We start from the raw sequence: 16,121 nt of genomic DNA on the forward strand, positions 1-16,121 counted from the left end.
CGTTAGACTCAGCCGATCCAACATCGGGATCGGCTGAGCGGAACCTCCGGCAGGCTTCTCACTGCTGTTCGGGCTATTCTTAAAGATCCCAAACAGCAGTGAGGGAATAGCCAAATGCCGCTGAACAGAAAAACAGTGAAAAAAGTAAATAGCAAACAATTGTGCGGAGCTAGCAGTGACAGCTAGCTCCGCCCAATAGTTTCCTATTGTCCGGCGGCTCTGCTGCTGTCAAAAAAAAGAAAGAAAGATTAAAAAACTCTCCCGGGCGCTCTTGGGGTCTCCCGCTCCCGGCCGCCCAGGAGAGAAGCACTGATGTGTCTTTTTTTTCTTTATTCTGACACGAGCGATGTCAGAATAGAAAGAAAAAAAAAAGTTTTTTTCCCATTGAAAAGCATTGGGACATTACTATTGGCTATTGCAAATTGAAATAGCCAATGCTTTTCAATGGGAAAAAAACTTTTTTTTTTCTTTCTATTCTGACATCGCTCGTGTCAGAATAAAGAAAAAAAGGACACAGCACTGTTTCTCTCCTCGGCGGCCGGGAGCGGGAGGCTCCTGGGGCGCCAGGGAGAGTTTGCTGTTTGGAGATCAGTGTCCCTGGTTAGCAGGTAACCAGGGATGCTGATCTCACTGCAAGTGGCCGGAGCCAGCCGTAAGATCACGGCTGGCTCCGCCCAGCTGTCAGAAGCAGGTCGGCTTCGGCTTTCAGCACGGCTCAGCCAAGCCGATGCATATGCGTTCGATACATTACCTGTTTCTTCGATACTGAATGTGTGATCCTCCATTGTGGATGTGAAATGAAATTGAAAGAATGTCTCTGTGTGATGAAATGCAATTGTTTCTGCTGATGCCTAATAAGACCAATGTCTGCTCTCGCAGCCCCTAAAATACATATCTCCCCTGTTATAGGCCAGTTCTGTTGTAAAATTCCTAGTAGTATATAGACATGCCTGAGGGGTAAAGGGAGGGGAGACCAGACTGACAGTACTTTCTGCACTATGAAAGAAAGAACTCCTGAATCTCTTTAGATGTTACATTTGCAGTCCATGGATAAAACAGAGCAGTGCGAGACTCTGGAGATTAGTTGATCCAATCAAAATAGATAAAAGATAATTTGAATATATTGTGGTTGGCTGAGATTTTACAATGTTAATAGGAGACTGCCAGCCAGTAAATGAGTATACAAGTCTGTCCAGGAAAACTAAAATAAAAGTTTATTTTTTTGTTTTTTGTGTGTTTTATTAATCTATTGTTTGATCTGTTTGCAGTTGCACAGATTAATATTTTCTCCTCCTTTTTTTTCCTTTTTTTTTTTTATTTTATTCTATCATCCTGATCCCATTAGCGGATGGAGGTATGTGATTTTGTTTCTTTGAAATCTGTTCACACCATACGGAATTATGTCATAACCTCCATACCAAATTATTGTTACGTTTTTGTTTTTATTTACAGAATTTACAGAAACTATCTTGTTACCAAAAATTGAGCTGCGCAAACGCATTGATGGTATTTTTTTTTCTACTTAATATAATGTCATTGTACCTTGTCTGTGATTTTCACAAAGTGATGTCAGTGTTTGGATTTTATAGTAATCATCTACTGGTGTCTGACAGTCATTTATATTCTGGGAGCCCTGAAACCCTGGGCAATCTGGTATGAAGCTTTTGCCAAGAACATGTAAGGTCAAAGTCTGACCTGCCCTTTTCCACACCTATCTGTTGGCCATCTCTGTTGGTAGTCCAGAGCCAGCTGTGCCTGTCACCTCCCCTGTCTGGTCCTCCAGTGAGGGGAGGGGGGGAATCCTTGTGGAGAGTGCAGTGACTGACAGTGAACTGAGTGATCAGAAGTCACAGCTCTTGATCTGTAGAGACGGCATGTGACAACTGCACACTCTAAGTATTGCAAAGAGTATATATTATTCTCCCAATACTTCTCCTTTAATAGCTTTGGTTTGGGTTTAAATAATGCAAGTTCTAGTTTGTTTACTTTGCGCAGTGAGGGTGAACTAGGGAGTAGTGTCTACTACGTAAGCACATCCTGTGATGGACTATAATCTCAATACAAATTAGTAAACTAAACATGAGATTATCGTCCATCACAGGAGTGAACTTGGAGTGGTGACTACTTTACAACATACAGAGGAACCATGGGGAACAAAAGTAGACACCCTCCCAGAAGGAAGGACAGTGTCCGCACCAATTCAGAGATGATTTGAGGATCTACAGTCGAGTTATACACAAATAAGATGCATTGTTCTTAATAGTTAGGGTCGTTGAATGTATTTTTACGATTCAACTCATGAGCTTAGTATCACTTTAAGCCTACACAATTGTATTATTCTTGTAAAAGCTCAGTAATGATTGACTCTCTTTTGAAATCACCTCAAGGGGATAGACTAAAGGAGTGTGAAATGGATGTAAATGGAAAAAAGGTTTGATGTGGTTATACTGTACCTGACTACATAATGTAGTCAAAATGTTTTTCCATTTTTGTGAATGCTTAACCTTTGCCTTTATTATTATGGTAACTAACACTATACTTAAATGTGTTTTAACAGAGCTGGTGGCAAAGGAGAAGCTGGTGGTTGATGCAAGAGTCTACACCTATGCCTTGGCTCTGGAGCACGCCGTTGCCAAGCCATATGAACTGCCATTCCTAAAGGGTTAAGGCTGGTAGTTTGTAACCTGCATTCCCAAACTTGAATTACACAACAGCAGCAGCAGCCCCGCCAATGCGTGCCACAAACATAGTACTAATGCACTTACTTTTTCCATATTACATTCGCTGTAGAACACTTGAATCATTAACATCTCAAAAAAAAAAACATGGTAAAATCCAGCTCCAAAAATACTCGAGTACACAACTCCTGAGAGGCGTTTGACCTGAAAATGGACTGGAACATTGTTTATACATTTTACAAACATGTGACTTTTTGCATGACTAGAAAGAGGTTTAAGGAATAAAATGAAACCATATAATCATAGCTTGGGTTAGCAGGACACTTTGTAAACAATACGCCCTTCACCAAATCTATACATTTTTCTCAAGTATTTATGGAGGTTTGCATTGCCTGAGGAATTATTTTTCTTTGGAGGAGAATTTGTAAAGACGCTGACTTCAGTTTTGGCATCTTCCACTAGGATAAAAAGAGGACTAATATAAAAGTCGCTTACCTTTTTATAGTCTGTGTTAGATTAAAAATTCATTTTACATGTTCATGGCATAAGGGTTTGTCTTTGACCAGTTGTACAAAGAAAATGAAGGACAGACATTTGGCTGCCTTCTAGGGCAGCTTCTGACATTAGACATATTTTTTCCCAGTTGCTCTTGGCCTGTCAACATCTTAACATTTTGATCATTTAGAAAAGAGGATGAAAATAGCTTCTGTCTAGATTTGCCATAAGGCAATGGACAGCCTGGGTATGTTGTACACACAGTGGTGCTTTATTTCAGGGTATGTAGATATTATGTGATCATGTCAATTACTTTTGTATTTCCCCCTTTTTGTTAAAGTGTATGTGTACTAATGTCAGACCAAAAAACACTTAAAACCGATTGATTACGTTTCTTTGGGGGTTTTTTTTCCGTTTTTACAAATGTATTTGCCCTTTCTAAAGTCTTTTTGTGCCATTTTAAAAGAAACTTTCTGCCAGCTGAATCGCAGTTTTAAAAAAAAAGTGTGCTGTTGTATTAGATTTAAATAAATAAAAAATGCTTGGTTTCTCTATAGAAAATGATCTCCCTGCTTAGTTAGGGTGACCCGTCATTTGTCAGGGATACAGACATGGCAGGTTTACACTGATTGCCTAAACCTTTTAAGTGTGAAAAAGATAAGTAATTTATATTACATAGTAAAGTGTGTAATATTTAGAATGATAGCAGAAGAAATCTGAAAAAAAAGCTTGTTAAATCCTTAAAATACATATAGAGGACATGCTGGAGGTTAAACATAGCTAGAGTTCTACTTTAACCATCAAGGGCTTAGGCCCCACAGTACATATGAAATGTTTGTCAGTGTTTTTTAGCTATACATGACTATAAAGACTGCGTGTTTCCAGTATTCAGTATTGACATGGGAGAGAGGGAGATTTCTGAATGTAAACATTCCACTGTATGTCTGCTTCTCTAACACCAACTACAAACTTGTAGATCAAATCTATCCGTTACTAGAAGATAACTTTGTGGGTTTCCAATTTACAAGTAGAAACATATGTAATAAAAACAATGAAGGATAATGGAATAAAATGGTGGGACAGCTGCTGGGTTTTGTTTTTACTCCTCTCTATACTTTGATAACATCATTCCTACCTCTTAATACTATAAACTAACATCAAGTTAGTATTGCAGCTTTGCTTACCTATTGTCTAGCACAGCCTTTCTCAACCTTGTTACCCCTGAGGAGCCCTTGGACAAATGTTCATGTTCTCGGGGATACCCTGCTAAAAAGGATTATACCTACAGCTTGTGGTACATTAGCAGAATTAATAAGTTGAAGGTTTTATAAAAAAAGGAATATAGCATATTTGACACCCAAGGCCGGTAATTTGTTACCATCCGCTACCAAATTATTGTCAGTAATATTATTGCAATGAATAGAAACTGCCGAAAAGAAAGGCAGATAGTAAAATTGTGGTGTCCATCATCATTAGTGGTCACCTTGCAGTGATGGTAAGTGGAAATTTTACATTGTTGGTCAATTCACTATTGCTCACTGCTAAAGGAAACCATCACAACCTCAGGAGGTAGCCTAGGTTGAGAAACAGTGCTCTAGCATATCTCAAAGTCTAGACTCTAGCATTCAAATGCACCTGTTTTTCATTATTTTATATTAAACTAATTGCTGGAAAACATCTTGTGTGTGTGTCTCTAAATTCTAAGGATATTTTACATTTGGTGGTATACAACATTACATATTACTATTCGCATTAATGTGAATTTTTAAACATGATCCAACCCTGCTGCTACAAAATGTTTAGGACAGAAGTTTGTTCAGGGCTGGTCACTCTTGAAAAGGATTTTCATGCCTTCATGGAGTGTACACTTTATGTTGTGATTTTTCTGATGCAATGAAAAGAAAAATTCCTGCATAAGACAATAGTGTGCTGATGCCATATGGATGTCTGTCATTAGAGCACACATGCCAGGAACTCAATTGTTGTGTGTGATGGGGATATGGATTGAAATTGACAACCTAGGTACAGATTAAGTGGGTTGGATGATAAGTGGGAACTGGGAGCTATGAATCTGCATGGCGAGGTCCTGAAACGGAGGCCTAACTGCTTAATGCTACGTGGCGCAACCTGTCTTCCCAAAAGACATTCCAGCTGCCAAGGGAAACCAGCGTTCTAGGGGTGTTTATCCAGTATCCCTAGAAGGAACCGATACCTGTAATCTGGAACCTAGGACCCCTATTGTTATTTGGTTGTCCTCTAAGTCTCCCCCATGTCCAGAGGGAGCTCCTTATCCACTCTGGACATTCTGTCCGTGTGTGCCCGCACAGGCTTTAAGTGGGCTTCAGCACCATCTCTGGCAGAATCCATCTCTGGCCCTCCTGAGCCCATAATTAAAACCATGCCTGTTACCTTTTCTGATTTAGAATCCCCAATAGTTTTTGTTTTTTTTTTAATAAGAGATGCAGTTTTTTGGTCACTGCATTCTCCTGTGAGGTTGTTTCAAACCCTGTCCTATGTTGGCAGTAACACTGATCTGTCAAACCATGTCAAAATGGGTAGCATTTCTTAGAAAGGATGCCTTCACTGCAGGGGTGAGCCCCCGTTTTATAGAGTGGCTGTAGAAATGTTTGAAGTTAGTTGCGACAGCTTGTTACAAGCCTTAAAATTGTGTCTCGCATGAAAATGGTATCTGCGTGAATGCATATGGCACTCTGGTGATGTGTGTGGGATATTAATGGACCATCTGTTTTGCTTACTCTTTGAGGAACAACGTCTCTTCAGACCTGTTCTTGACACTGGCATTAGCAATGGCACCTGTGGCTTAAGTGTACCCCTTCCTTAACGCAGGAAATCTGCAGCAGTGAGAGGAATATCACGTTTTTCCCTTGTCTACTTTGGATGTACTCCTATCCCATTTCCAGTCTCCCCCTTGAACTGGTGTTGTTGGACCATCACCTTTGGAAAGGTAGAGGAGTCCTTGCTGTGGCAAGATATGATGGGACCACACGGCCTCTCAGAGACATTGCTTTGCTACCTGCTTCTCATCAGTCAGTACTCCCATCTCCACAGAGAGAGGTTTGTCCACCTGGGTGTGTCTCATCCCCCACATGGCAGGAAGATACATACGTTGAATAAAGACACATGTCCATCGAGACAGCATCACTGGAAGACCCTGTGTTCTTCTGGATTGTTGGTAGATAGCACACACTATGTCCAGAGTGAATGGTGGAAAAAACATTCAGTAAAAGAAGCATGTGCAAATCATTTCATTAAGTGCCTGTTTATACCAGATATGTTAGGCCCAGATCAGTCCTAACACATAGGCAAGGCAAATTGTTTACCATGAAGTCAGTTCACACCAACACAGTGTGTAGGTATATGCTGAAAAAAAGTACTACATGCATTATTTTTTCACCGAAGTGTGTTGCTACGCATTACACTGCATCACAACGTGCTGGGGTGAAAATAACAAAGTGGAACTACAACCTCCTATCCTTTACAGCCAAGGAAGGTGCCATCTTAGCCTATATTTGGAGTTGCCTTGGTACTGCACATGTGATCAGCTATGACACCAGCCATTGGGTCTTGGGTTTGAAAGTTCGGTTGAGAGCTTAAGTAAGCACACTGGCAACCTTTATAGTTGGCATGCCTTAAAAGTAATTGTCTTGGGAGATATTAAATTGGTGGGTGAAGTTCCTCTTGAATGAATTATCACTTTGTGACTATGGTGTCACTTCAAAAAAGTTGAGAAAAAAACAAAAGTAAACAGGAATCAGCGCATTTCCCCTAAACTTACCCCTTACACAAACTAAATATTGGCTTCTTTTGTCTACTAGTCAGCTTCCTGGTGTTCCTAAAATTGGTATTTTTTACTAATGTGTATTGTTGGTTTGCATAATATGTCACGCAAGTAGAACAGAAACGTGTTAAGAAACTCGGTACGATATCTCTTCAGCCCCGTATTCTTTGACTCACACAAACAAAAAGATAAACTTTAATGGTAACAGACATACAAAGATATGGTAGAAGCTTTACTGTGCATATACTTTTATTAGTATACAAGTAAAATTTTATTTTACATTCATATTTCTTAAAAAACTAAACCGATTAGGCTGTCAAAAATGACACCAACAAATCTTGGCCAGACATAGGTGGTGCCGTAATACGCTGGTATGCTACATCACCAAAAATGAAATGCAGTAAAATGTGAAATGATCATATCACTATAAATTAAGAAACAATACATTCAGCTCAAATATAGATCAAGTCTTTACTGAAAAATACGACAGGGTTTAGAGAGCAGTGCTTTTAGACTGTTCATAGACATCATAAACAAACATACAAAACAGACTTCATCAAGAACTCAGAAGAGTCATATTTTTGTTTGATCACATATAAGAAGGCAGTTTCCTTTTTCATGTAACAAAGATATATTAACTGCACTAATCAGCATGCAGTCTTTGAGAACAGTCAACAAACAATCAGCATAACGTGGTTTTCAGGCTGAAAAGTTTAATTGAAACAAAAAAAGATTTCTTGATTAAGAATTAGTTAAAAATGCATGTAAACAAGAAAGCAATGTGCAATTGGAAAGCTTGTGCATCCATAGGGAGGCCTCAGAAATGTGCTTTTGCCACAACTTGTTTTAGATAACAGTTGCAAACCACTTCCAGAATGAGCTAAAAAAAAATACGGCATCAGCTTAGCATAAAAAGATCAGTACTACAAAATATTGAGCTTGTGGCAAAAAGCTCCCCTTGGGTAATCTTTACAGTCCAAAAAAAACACAGAAAATGTATTTTCACATTCAAGTGCCACGCATCCCGTTCTTTAATGTCCATTTATTTGTTGGGGACAGGTAAGTGTAAAGCGGGCCATACACCTATAGATTATCTGCAGATTTTCTATGGTCAGATGGACACATCTACGCTGTGTGGCTGGAGGAATCTCCCACTGGGCCAAGGATCAGTATCTTGCCAGCTTTAGACTTGTTAGAAGTGCTGGGGCAGGGTGTCTGACCACAAAAAGAATAACCATCCACTTGGCATATGGTAGCCCTTTAGACAAATTGCAGAATAGCACTTTTCTATGTCAAGATTGCAAATTAACATTTTATTCATAAAACATACTGTATAAAAAAAAACGACACCCATAATACTGCATTTGCAAATTTACACTAAAGAGCGTTAAAATGTAGTTATTACCATGTAAAGGCCACAATAGTATGACTGGATCATTGTGGAAGACTGTACTATAAGATAAACAAAAATGGGGTTGATCACGTGACCAGCTGCGGACAGGAGGCTCTGTACAATATACAATGAGAGCTGTTCACAGACTACTCGCATGTAATCGCACATTCTGCGATGACCTGTGGATGATAGCATGAGCAGTCATCTGCAGGTAATCACTGCGTAAGTGATTGCATGTGAACAGCTGTCTTTGCATTGTACATTGTATTACATTGGCTCCTGTCCAACGCAAACTGCATGAGTCTCACAATTTGTGAGACTCGTGATCGGCCCCATTTGTAAGTGTGAATGGTTTTTAAAAGCAGGCAGACCTAAAGCTGTTAGCAAAATTCACAAGGTACCTTTTAACAACTCGGCAATAAATATTCAACGGTATCATACATTTAGTTAAAGTACACTGATAAGAAAATACACGCAATTCTGTGCATCTTCAGCTCAAGTATGTGTTTCTATTTTACTGGCCTAAACGCTACATATCTATAGAGGCAAAGCAGATTGACCTGAGCAGCTTGTACAACTCTCTTCATAAAAGGTGCCCACACACCTTGCGATAATCGTACGATAATTGCGGGAAATCCCGCTATCATACGATTATCGCAAGGTGTGTGGAAGGCGTGCGACCGTTTTTACTGTACGGTCGCACGACTTATCTTAGGAACATGTTCGAAAACCCGCCGACAATCGTATGATTCTCGGCGGTTGTGTGGCATGTTCGTAAGATAAATGCCGCAAGCGTACACTGCCCGTTCAGCATTGCGGTCATCGGAAGCCCTCCCCTCAGTGGGGGCGGGCTTGCGATAATCGCAAGTACGATCTGCCTGTCCAAGATGGGAAGATCGTACGTTTTTTAAAATTACCTTACAACCATCGCACAACGAAAGTTTTGCGCTGGTTGTAAGGTCTGTGGCCAGCATTAGAAAGCTCTATAATTATGCCATTGAAGTATTCTTACAATGGCCACACCATCGTGGTACTCTACGTATATAAAGCCTACTTGTGCTTTCATCACTTCTTTAAGCCATGTAAACACAGCTACAATCTTTAGGGATAAATCATTTTCAGCATTTCACAAATGTGCAGAATGAAAATACCAAATGTTTTGCATTGGTGTGAATTTTAGTTTGCACGCAGTATTGTAGCTTTAGTTTTAAAGCCCAACTCCAAGGAAAATGTTTTTTTCTCTCTTGTCCATTGAGGGACGCAGGAAGTCATATACTGTCATTTACAGTGCTGCCTACAGGAGGATTGGACACTAGCAAACAGAAAAATCTATAGACCAGCCCAGGATAACCCCTCCTAATAACAGCATGCCTCCATTGTTTTTTGCCAGTGTCTTTGGAGGATGGATGGCTTCTTAGCTCCGCTGGGAAAACGTTTAACATAATGTTTTTGCTTTGCATTTTAAATCAATTCTTTTTTTTTTTTTTCAATCAAGAGTCTTCACTACATCTCTGCTTAACCACTTAAATACCAGAGCAATTGTTTTATTTTCACATGTGTTAAAATCTGAATCTGTGGCTAGAAAACCACTTCAAACCTCCAAACAAGAATATATATTTTCTGAAAGCAGAGGTACCAAATTCATATTAACCACTTCAGTATCAGACGGTTTTATATACGTACATCAGTGCTGAAGTGGTTAGCTAGTCTCCGCAACTGCAGCTATGCAGAGCAGCCTTTTCTCTGCCTAGCTATAGAGTGCCATACCCATGCCTAGACATTGTGGGGCTAGTCTGGAAGTGACCCTCAGGCACTGGGTTGGGTTCCAATCTACAACCACAGCATGTACCCAGTCTCTGACCATTTCCTGTCCACAGGCTTTAGCAATCTACTGTAGCATTACACACATAGCGGGACATTTATCAAAAATGGAGCAGACAGAATGTGGAGAAGTTGAACATGGCAACCAATCAGCTACTCTCTTCAGTTTGTCCAGTTAAGCTTTGAAAATGAAAGATAAACTCTCAGCACTGAGGTAATGTCATTAAATGACACTGAGGGACAATTTTAGAAAGTAGTGAATGTTACATTCACCAAGCATTCATGCACAAGGAATTTACACTTGCAGTGAATTTATCGTAAAGGTCACATTCACTGATTTTTAACCCTTTTGCTGCCACAAACGAAAGTGCTACATCCATGGCAGCGCGGCTCTGTATGTGTGGAGTGGAGGGAGATCAGCAAACATCCATTTGATAAACTTCTCTCCAGTGAATGAAGCCAGAAAAGATGAGAATTTAGCCACTTCAACAAGTTTCAGGGCTCGTTTCCACCAGCCCGTGAGCTCATTGCACCGTCCCGTTCCTGCAACGCATACACAAAGTCTCCTTGCGTTTTGGGGCAGGAGGGGTCGTGGCGGTGCCATTCATGTCAATGGCACTGTTAGAAATACAGGCTGCACCTCAAGTATTAAAGTGGTGTGCACCACAACAACAAGAGCTAGTATCTTTCAGTTTGGGAGTAATGGCAGAAGACTGCGACTCCTCAGAAGCAGGTTTGTTCGTCAAACACTGAAGCTTCAGTTGCTGAAGGGTCAGAGGCCGTGGGCAGATCAGATAGAGATTCTGCAGGGGAAGGCCCAGGAGCACACTTACGCTTCTATAATCAGAGTCAGCAAATAATTAGTGCTATTTGGCCCATTAAATCCTACAGGACTGTGATGAAATCCTCCCTGGACAGAGCAGAGAGCATAGAGCTTTCTATCTGTTCTGCAGTACAACCAATGTAAAGCGTGAAACGTAAAGGCACTCAGTGGTCCTAAAAACAGGGTAGCTCCCAGTGTTTAGCCAAAATGACCTACTCATAAAGTAAGTCTTCAGAGACTGGATCAAGCGGTGAGGCAATGCCAACTGTTTTAGACCTGGAAAGTGCTCCAAGGCTAACTTTTGCCAGTACACACAGGTCTGGAATCTGCCACAATGTGAAAACTAGTGCCCGGAGGTCACATTCCAGGCGAGCCCCACAACATCAAATCTAGAGGGGTCCGAATACCGCAATCCAAAGTCAGGCTAAGCAATAGGCTGATATGGATAGCTACATATATAGAGAGTAGCTCAGCAGCAATGTAGAAGGAACTTAGAAGAAGAAAAAAAAAGTTAAGTAGGAAGACAGGTCACCAGCACTCAAAATAATTAAAATAAGTCCTTTTTTAATGGACAACAGCGTCACAATAATCAACAAAGCCGACGTTTCGGGGCCGCGCAGGGTCCCTTCTTCAGGGCAGAAAGATGTGAATACGTACATCAGTGCTGAAGTGGTTAGCTAGTCTCCGCAACTGCAGCTATGCAGAGCAGCCTTTTCTCTGCCTAGCTATAGAGTGCCATACCCATGCCTAGACATTGTGGGGCTAGTCTGGAAGTGACCCTCAGGCACTGGGTTGGGTTCCAATCTACAACCACAGCATGTACCCAGTCTCTGACCATTTCCTGTCCACAGGCTTTAGCAATCTACTGTAGCATTACACACATAGCGGGACATTTATCAAAAATGGAGCAGACAGAATGTGGAGAAGTTGAACATGGCAACCAATCAGCTACTCTCTTCAGTTTGTCCAGTTAAGCTTTGAAAATGAAAGATAGAAGCTGATTTGTCGCCATAGGCAACTGCTCCAGAATATGTCTGCTCCAATTGTGATAAATTCCCCTCATAGAATATTATGTGCAACCCGCCGGGGGCTCTCAGGATACTGCAGTTGAGGCCCCCTATATCCAAGAGGTTCCCCACAACTAGGTTAGAGCTTTTGTTGGGTGTTTATTAGCCATCTATGTCCCTATTGTGGAGACTCTCTCTCACTTTCTGTCAGGAAAGGAAATGATGAGAAATATCTCTAAAGTGGGCACAGATAAAAACAAATATAATGTTTAGTAAAGTGAGAAAGCGATGAAACATCTTATTATGTTTTATTGCCGCCTATACGTTTATGTCCAATGACAACCGTTCCCATTTATTTTCCTGGTGTCACAGGAACAGGAAGAAAAAAATCCCCACCCAATGGGGTCACAGACAAGATTAAAGCTTGACCATTTTTAACTCTTCTCCACTCCAATCCAAACCTAAAACATGACTGGAGTTAAGTTTAAAAATTGACACATTTACCAACAGCTTACACAAAAATCAGAAAATGCAATTTCTGCCTCTTTTAGGCAAATTAATAAAAAGAACAAAAAGAATGGTACCCTGTAATTAGGATAATCGTTAAAGGAGAACTATGGGGTCAGGGCTTTTCCCCATAGTTCTCCTTAGGGTAACGGGAGCACACAAACTAGCGTCCTCCCGTCACCCTAGGCTCAGTATACCGCGAGCTACAGCATCGATGTCGAGATCCGCCCCCTCCCCGTCCGTTCTGCCAGTCAGCGCTGGCGGATCGGAGCGGGGAATCCATCCCCTCCCCTGTCACGGCAGAGAGCCATGACAAGATCGAGAAGTGAGAGAACGCTGGTATGTGTTCGCTCACCTCCTGATCTACTGAGCCGACCTGTGACAGTCTCATTGTCACAGGCCAGCTAGAACTATGAGGTGAGTGAAAAGCACTCGCCTCATAGTTCTCCTTTAATGAGGCAATTATATCAGTGTATTCAAAGCTACATTGGAAACCATTTGTTTTAGCAAATGTGTTCACCCTTATGCTTGTTGTTTTGAGAACTAAGCAGTACAACCCACTTGCATGTTAGGACATGTTCTTTGGGAAATTTCACTTTGTAAATGACGCATTTAAAAAAACATTACAACGTGTTAGAACGCTAAAATATTTTTTTCATGATTTTAAAATTGTCATCTTAAATCACTCTACCAACTGTACTAAATAATGATCCCATACCCTGAAAAGAGAATGATTGCAATGTACACAAACAGAAAAGAGAAATGTTCCATCCTCGGTCAAAATCTTACGTTTCAAGAACATTGTGAAATATTTTACACATGTAGGACGATTAAAACGGAACTTCAACAAAACAACTTAAATTACATTGTAAGAAGGAAAAAAAAAAAAAAGTTTCTGCCTCCTTTGAAATGTTCTTATTTAATTTAGTACTCCCATACACATATGTAAACTCTCCTGTGCACATAGATAGGAGTCCAGCAAGCAAATGTCATCTTTTACATCTTAGAATTATTTGTGAATGGAATTAGCCTGGCTATTAGATGCTTTGAAGATGAACTCCGTGTTAAACTGGCCATACACCTATAGATTCTCTGCAGGTTTTCTATGCTCAGATAGAAAAACTGCAACAGGTTCCTCCATCTACGCTAAACTGTGCGAGTGGAGGAATATCCCACCTGGCCAAGCTTCAGTATCTGGCTCTCAAAATACCTGAACAATGTCTGCATGCAATCAGGATTGTTCAGGTATTTTGACAGCCAGCGGGGCCGGCTAGCAAGATACTGAAGCTTGGCCCAGTGGGAGATTCCTCCAGCCACACAGTTTAGATGAAAATCTGCAGAGAACCTATAGGTGTATGGCCAGCTTAAACCAATAAACTTACAGTTGAAACACAAATATGGGAACAGGTTCACCTTACAATTTATTTGTAATTCTGAGTGGCCAGCTTTGTGACCCAGGCAAACCTGCCAGATAGCATGGCCCTATTCTATTCATTTTGGCAAGAGCAAGCCCCCAGCCTGCTGACTGGACAATGAAGAAGAAGCAGCTTTTTGAATATGCAACAACATTAACTTATGTTTTTATCTGCTTGGACTTGAAAAGAAAATGACATGTAGATTTTTTTTAAACCATGTTACTTTGCCAATAACATCTACAGCTGCAATGTAAAAAGAAAAAAACAACCACCAAAAAATGGCTATGGGTAAAGTTAGTGTTCTGATCCCTATGATAGAGAATAAAGGTTTTATACAAGAAAATTGTTTCTTTCAAAAGGTTACTTCCAAAAAGGTGGATGTCCAGACTTGGCCATAAGAAGTCCAGTTATACAAATGTATTTTTCAGGATATCTTCTTGTTGCTGGTGATGCAGAGTCCCAATACCTACTGCAGGAGCAGGAAGAGCTGGTCTGCTGACAAGACGAATCTATGAAGACAACCCAAACAACATAAATGAATGGTGCTCCAAAAACGACACCTACAACAACTAAAACCAAGTATCACAATACAAGTTTCATTAATAATAACCTTTGAGAACATTTTATTTTTCGACATTTATCTAAATTAGTTACTCTCAGCACTGAGGTAATGTCATTAAATGACACTGAGGGACAATAGGAGGGGTTATCCTGGGCCTACAATTTTACTAGTTTGTCATTGTCCATTCCTTCTGTAGGCGCCAGTATAATCTGACATTACAAAACTTCCTGTGTCTCTCAATGGACAAGAAAGAAATGTAGATATATGAATGGTTATAGCCTTGTTTTGTTTCGAGCTGGTCTAAGTTTTAAAACTTATAAGCAAGTTTCTGCTGACTTTACAGCCCTCACCTTGATTCTCTAAATCAAAACTGTACTCTATTTTGCATTTTTAAGTAAAAGTCCTGTATCACCGCAGAATGTCTGCGGTTACCTTTAATAATCAGAAAAGCATTTTCTGTGCTTTCTAAGCTTGTAATTTAGCTTCACTTTATTTATTAATGAGAGCCTTACAAACCTTAACTTAATTACCAAGCCCTAAAAAACTGCCATCTTCCTATCCAGGGCATCACTTCTCCTAATGCGTGCTTCATCTATTACAGCACACCTAATTAAACAATGTGGTTTAGAACTGCTTTCAAGGGCCACAGTTGCTTACAATTAAATCATGACAATAGATGCTGTCATGCATTCTGTATGTTAAATATGACTTTTTTCTAAACTACTTCCATAAACATGTTGACCTCCAGAATTGACAAGGATTTCCCAGCTTCAAGTTGGGCTCGTCTTCATTTTTTTTTGCAACTTGCTAGGTGTAAATTTACTCTAGGCTCTGAATATATCACTATCTTGTGTAGTAAGAACTCTTTAAGGGCTTGTTCACACCAAATGCAGACCAGATCTGCATGAGTTTCTGCACACGCAGTGCTTTGTGTTATCCTAATATACTGCAGTATTCTGGAAAATATATCCAAATTATATTTATAGGCAATATTTGAACTATATTAATCGGAACAAAGAAAAGCAAGGCCAAAACAAAGAGACAAGCCACTGAATAAAGAAAATAGAAAAGTATATCATCATAAATGTATACACTTTAGCTGTACACACCTACTGAGTAAAACATATAATAACATTAACAGTTTTACCTTACGGCCCAATTGTTTTTCAAATCTTGGAGCAACAAAGGTCCATGTACCCATATTTTGTGGTTCTTCTTGACTCCAAACGAAATCTTTAACAAACAGAAAAAAAATATTACAATATGAACTTTTATTTACTGGAATATGTTAAACCACCAAGTTTAGCCATACTCTCAGTGGAGCATTAAGTGAGATGTTAAGGGTATCTATACATGGGCCAATTATAATAAAGCTTGTCTGATTATTGCTCAACTTTAGGCCAATTCTGCTGGTAATTATCACTGTGTATGTGATAAAAACTACTCTTCCAGTTTAACAATATAGTAAATGTTAAAACATGCAAGATGGACAAATCTACACAATTATTGTACTCAACCCGTATACAGTACCTGCCTAAACTCTATGATCTGGGTGCATATCTGAGCCTGCATTTGTGAATCCTGTAGCGCACCCAACAGAAAATAATGAATCTATTTTACC

The 16,121-nt window shown here is 40.0% G+C and overlaps 2 protein-coding genes across 3 annotated transcripts in view; one reads left to right on the forward strand and one right to left on the reverse strand.

The window, feature by feature from the left end:
- NUDT5 (nudix hydrolase 5) overlaps positions 1-2,693 on the forward strand; it is a 9,887-nt gene extending 7,194 nt beyond the window's left edge. The window contains exons 7-9 of the mRNA XM_018553728.1: positions 1,346-1,354; positions 1,453-1,506; positions 2,558-2,693. Of these exons, the coding sequence (XP_018409230.1) occupies positions 1,346-1,354; positions 1,453-1,506; positions 2,558-2,667 (173 nt within the window). The 3' untranslated portion in view covers positions 2,668-2,693. The remainder of the gene's footprint in view (positions 1-1,345; positions 1,355-1,452; positions 1,507-2,557) is intronic.
- An 11,601-nt stretch (positions 2,694-14,294) lies between these two features.
- Positions 14,295-16,121, reverse strand: part of DHTKD1 (dehydrogenase E1 and transketolase domain containing 1) — a 25,984-nt gene continuing 24,157 nt past the window's right edge. For both annotated transcript variants that reach the window (XM_018553749.1, XM_018553748.1), the window contains exons 16-17: positions 15,648-15,733; positions 14,295-14,447 (exon numbers count right to left, since the gene is read on the reverse strand). In XM_018553749.1, coding sequence (XP_018409251.1) covers positions 14,346-14,447; positions 15,648-15,733 — 188 coding nt within the window. In that variant the 3' untranslated portion in view covers positions 14,295-14,345. The remainder of the gene's footprint in view (positions 14,448-15,647; positions 15,734-16,121) is intronic.

The sequence above is a fragment of the Nanorana parkeri genome, unplaced genomic scaffold (assembly GCF_000935625.1).
Source record: "Nanorana parkeri isolate BGI_ZX_2015 unplaced genomic scaffold, ASM93562v1 scaffold128, whole genome shotgun sequence".
Lineage (NCBI taxonomy): Eukaryota > Metazoa > Chordata > Amphibia > Anura > Dicroglossidae > Nanorana > Nanorana parkeri.